The sequence below is a fragment of the Mus caroli genome, chromosome 2 (genome assembly GCF_900094665.2).
Source record: "Mus caroli chromosome 2, CAROLI_EIJ_v1.1, whole genome shotgun sequence".
Taxonomy (NCBI): Eukaryota; Metazoa; Chordata; class Mammalia; order Rodentia; family Muridae; genus Mus; species Mus caroli.
The window spans coordinates 63,125,688-63,131,223 of NC_034571.1; the positions used below are offsets into that span (position 1 = coordinate 63,125,688).

Genomic DNA, 5,536 nt, shown 5'->3' on the forward strand with positions numbered 1-5,536 from the left:
TCAAAAGATGGCTTAGTTGGCCATCACTGGAAAGAGAGGCCCATTGGACATGCAAACTTTATATGCCCCAGTACAGGGGAACGCCAGGGTCAAAAAGTGGGAGTGGGTGTGTAGGGGAGTGGGTGGGAGAGGGTATGGGGGACTTTTGGGATAGCATTGGAATTGTAAATGAAGAAAATACCTAATAAAAATATTTTTTAAAAAGCTATTTTTAGGTAGAAAATAGTGCAGAGTATTATTTTTCCACGTGGCATTTAAAATTTTTGTAGTTGGGCTTTTGTTCATGCATGTTGAGTAGGTTAATTGTGGATAAATCTTTGAGCTGCTTATTTGCCATCTTGAAAACATCCAATGTCTGCATAAGTGATGCATAGATGTTCTAATAATTAGATCTATTTTATAAACAATTAAACTTTAAAGGTTATTGAAATAATTTCTTGGAATATTACAGGTGCCATTTTTATTATTACTAATGTTAAATAGCTACATGCTGATGTATGATGTTCTCTCTATATATGTTATATATGTTGCTATAGAAAATGTACCTTTAACTCTTTTTAAAACTAACTCTTATTAGAAACTTAGTTTCACCATATACACATGATATAACATGTTTGTCTTATGTCCAGAACCAGGCTTAGGAGTGTCCCCAGAGGAGAAAGGAAAGACATCTGACCACAATGAAAATAACTGGTCACTGGTAAAGTTTCAATTTCTCATTTAATATTTTCTCCCTTTTGATTGAAGATTAAAGACCAGTAGAGTTTCCTCAAGCTACCCTGAATATTTAGCAGATGATGCCATGTTTCATTTTTAAAGTGTTTCGACTAGTTATAGAACTTAGTATACCCCTAAATGGGAATGACATGTAACTACACTTTATTTATGAGTGTGTAGGTTGTCAGGGTTTCAAGGTTGTTTAACCTTCTACAGAAAGGTCATGTAAGAATCAAATCTTAATGGAAAAGCAGCTGAGGTTACAAACAACAAACCAGTTACAGGCCAGACATGTGATTATTCCTTTGGTCAAGTCTGTAGTTTTGCTTACCAGCCACTAACACTTCAGTTAAACTTTGAATCCTTCCTTTGATATCTGACTGACCAGTGTTTTGTTACAAGAGGGACTTGGAAATTTAACAACTCCATTGGAGAGTCAATGACTGATCTTTCCATGATGAACCCTCGGGAGTGAGCAGAACAATCTTTCCTCTTTGTCTTCATCTTGGTAAAGGAAATCACTAAATACACTAATGTTGTGCACTGGTCTCAGTGTCCATAAGAATATATTAGAACCAAATAACTTTATAGGGAACCATGACACTAACATTATATCAGTGACAGCACTGCCCTTCTGACCCATGGACATTCACATACATAACACACACTTATCAACACAAAAACTTGTATATGAACAAAGGCACAAGGTACATTTTTACACACGAAATGAAGTACCATCTTGGATTTCCTGTTTATTCTCCACATTATATTCTGCACATTCAATTCTCAGGCTGAGTGTTATATTTCAAAATAAAAACATTTTATGTCCTTTAAAATATTTTAAATAGCTAATATTGTATTTAGAGCAAGTAAATATTTAGGAATTTATATGTGTTGTAAAAATATTCTTTTAGGTCTGAAATATGTGTTAGACATTTTAAAGGTAGTTTCCTTGTTAAGGTTTTCATGAGAGCAAATATTAGAATTTTTAAGATCATGCTTACTGTCAGCTCTCATGGTTGATTAAAGCCCGAGTAGCCATGGGCGTATAGCACAGGCTTGATCAAAGGAGAACAGGCCAGGGTCTTTAGTAATATGTACTCATTCTTAGCATATTCTCTTAAGTCTAATTACTTTCAAAATAAAAAACTGTCCTATTTCTAGAGAATATATAGAAAAGATTATGCCACTCTTTCCTGATGTGACTTTTTCCAGGACAGTGGTAACTCTGGGGATGAAGAAGAAAACAGCAAAGACATCTCAAAAGGCAGAGTGCTGGGTAAGAAACATTATTTTATTCAAACACTGTATTGAGAGGCTGGAGAGATGGGGCAGCCGTTGAGAGCACTCATTGCTCTTGAGGAGGACCTGGCAGCCACATGGTGATTTATAAGATGATTTCAGAGGATTGGTTGCTCTATTCTGTCCTCAACAGGCACCGGGCACACATGTGTCACACATGTTTATGTGCAGGCAAGAAATTTATACACATAGAGTAAATAAATCTAAGACAATTTTTTGAAGTTATCTAACAGAAATGTTTGTTTAACTGTTTGTATGATTAAAGGAGTGTTTTATAAACTGGTGTCCTGAAATTGTACAGTGCCACTCGTCACTCTTATCAATTTGGAAACTTAACACTCTCAAAAATGAATTGCACATTTCCTTTCAACTGATATGAGAACACTTTCATTAATGATACACTCAGCCAGCATAGTTTATATTTTGTATTTTATGCTAACCAGAGTAAATACAAAGCTTAAAACAATTATTTCAAGTAAAGCATGATTGCCATCCCATCCTGTCTCTTCATGTGTCCAGACTGATGGTAGTGTCGTGTTTCATAACTTTGTCCATTTTCCCTATTACCTTTTAGCATGGGTTGAGAAAGATGATTCCTTGAAGGTAAAAGCATATACTTTTTTTCCTTGAATTATTAAGGATATACATTCTAAATCATACATTTACTAAATATCTTGCTTCAAATCCTATCCAGCCTACAACTACAGAGAAAAAGTCTTCCTCAGATGACATAGAAATAATCATGTTAAAACCATTCAATTCAGGTAAAATTTATAATTCAACAGAATTCGAAAAGAAAAATATTATAACTGCTTACCACTTCCTCAATCTTAATTCCTATCTATCTATCTATCTATCTATCTATCTATCTATCTATCATTTTATTTATTTATTTATTTATGAGACATGGCTTCTTTGTGTAGCCCTGGCTGTCCTGGAACTCACTTTGTAGAATACGTTGACCTCAGATCTGGTTCTCTCTGCCTCCTGAGTGCTGGGATTAAAGGCATGAGCCACCATGCTTGGCTCCCAATCTTAGTTCTGCTCCTCCAATACTGATGGCAAAATCTGACATAAAGAAATCAACTTTCACTGCTGCCATCTGCATTCTGAGGAGACTTATTTACAAACATAAATAGAAGATTTGATTTGTTTTGTTTTGTTTAAATATAGGGACTGACCTAGAGGCTTCTAGTTTTGTGTTTCAATACCAAAAACTGTATGGGTCTATACTCTAAATAACATAGGCATTTAAAAAAGTTATCATTACATTTCTTAGATTTTTCTCAAAGTTTAAAAACGCTGACAAGAAATTAGGGTGTTAAGATGCACACCTACATTCTCAGCCACTCGGGAAACTGAGGCAGGGCATTTCTTGTTCCCAGATGTTCTGTGTTAGTGAGATTGCAAAGCAAGATACTTTCTCTTAAGAATGAAAACATGGTAGGGGAGCAAGTGGGGGTGGTGGTGGTGGTGGTGGTGGTGGTGGTGTATATGGGACTTTCAGGATAGCATTTGAAATGTAAATAAAGAATTGGGGGGAAAAAGAAAACTAAAACAAATACCTTTAAATTCTCACACAAGAAAAAAAAAAGAATGAAAACATTGTTCCTGTCAGCACCAGCCCTGCCCCACCTTGGGCACAAACTTGGCAAACTGTCCCACCTTCCCAGAGGACTCTCCACACTGCAGCTGACCTAGCACACCCAGAATTTTAAGATCACTGAGGATAGTCGGCCTCCAGAGAGGGCTCTGACTGCGGGGACTCAGGTGAGAGCCCCATCTTACATCCAGGGTCTCTCAGAGACCAGTCCAAGCAGGAGAGCACTTGAGCCATAGAAGCAAGAGAGGTTCTTGGACAGGGTTCCTTCGGGCCTTCATCTTCAGTCAGGAGGTGGATCTGAGCTCTAGGTCTCTGTGCACCTTCCCTGCAACAGGAGAGCTTAACTGCAGAGAGTGATCTGACCTCTGGGACGCAGGAGAGAGTTGGAATCCCAGGAGTGCTGACTGAGGCTAACAGAATCACAGGAGGAACAAGCTCCAGCCAGAGACAGCTAGTACATCTAACACCAGAAATTACCAGATGGTGAAAGGCAAACATAAGAATCTTACTAACAGAAACCAAGACAACTTGGCATCATCAGAACCCAGTACGCCCACCACAGCGAGTCCTGGATACCCCAACATACCCTAAAAGCATGATTCAGATTTAAAAACATATCTCATAATGCTGGCAGAGGATTTTAAGAAGGGCATTAATAATAAACTTAAAGAAATGCAGGAGAACACTGCTAAACAGGTAGAAGCCCTTAAAGAGGAAGCACAAAAATCCCTCAAGGAATTACAGGAAAACACTGCTAAACAGGTGATGCAATTGAACAAAACCATCCAAGATCTAAAAATGGAAGTAGAGACAATGAAGAAAACCCAAAGGGAGACAACTCTGGAGATAGAAACCCTAGGAAAGAAATCAGGAACCATAGATGTGATCATCAGCAACAGAATACAAGAGGTAGAAGAGAGAATCTCAGGTGCAGAAGATTTCATAGAAAACATGGACACAACAACCAAATAAAATGCAAAATTGAAAAAGATCCTAACTCAAAACATCCAGAAAATCCAGGACACAATGAGAAGACCAAACCTAAGGATAATAGGTATAGATAAGAATGAAGATTTTCAACTTAAAGGGCCTGTAAATCTCTTCAACAAAATTATAGAAAAAACTTCCCTAACCCAAAGAAAGAGATGCCCATGAACATACAAGAATCTTACAGAACTCCAAATAGGCTAGATCCAGAAAAGAAATTCCTCCCGACACATAATAATCAAAACAACAAATGCACTAAATAAAGATAAGAATATTAAAACAGTGAGGGAAAAAGGTCAGGTAACATATAAAGGCAGACCTATCAGAATTACACCAGACTTCTCACCAGAGACTATGAAAGCCAGAAGATTCTGGGCATATATCATACAGACCCTAAGAGAACAGAAATGCCAGCCCAGGCTATTAAACCCAGCAAAACTCTCAATTACCATAGATGGAGAAACCAAAGTATTCCATAACAAAACCAAATTTACACAATATCTTTCCATGAATCCAGCCCTTCAACAGATAATAAAGGGAAAACTCCAACACAAGGAGGGAAATTATGCCCTAGAAAAAGCAAGAAAGTAATCTTTGAACAAACCTAAAAGAAGATAGCAGCAAGAACAGAATCCCAACTCTAACAACAAAAATAACAGGAAGCAAGCATTACTTTTCATTAGTATCTCTTAATATCAGTGGACTCAATTCCCCCCAAAAAGACAGAGACTAACAGACTGACTACATAAACAGGACCCAACATTTTGCTGCATACAGAAAACCCACCTCAGGGACAAATGCAGACACGTTCTCAGAGTAAAAGGACGGATAACAATTTTCCAAGCAAATGGTCCAAAGAAACAAGCTGGAGTAGGCATTCTAATATCGAATAAAATTGACTTCCAACCCAAAGTTATCAAAAAAGAC

The 5,536-nt window shown here is 37.3% G+C and overlaps 1 protein-coding gene across 1 annotated transcript in view; it reads left to right on the plus strand.

The window, feature by feature from the left end:
• The window catches only part of LOC110289830 (ankyrin repeat domain-containing protein 36A-like), a 179,688-nt gene that overhangs the window by 23,195 nt on the left and 150,957 nt on the right, over positions 1 to 5,536 (plus strand). The window contains exons 13-16 of the mRNA XM_021156225.2: positions 630 to 700; positions 1,933 to 1,996; positions 2,594 to 2,622; positions 2,714 to 2,783. Of these exons, the coding sequence (XP_021011884.2) occupies positions 630 to 700; positions 1,933 to 1,996; positions 2,594 to 2,622; positions 2,714 to 2,783 (234 nt within the window). The remainder of the gene's footprint in view (positions 1 to 629; positions 701 to 1,932; positions 1,997 to 2,593; positions 2,623 to 2,713; positions 2,784 to 5,536) is intronic.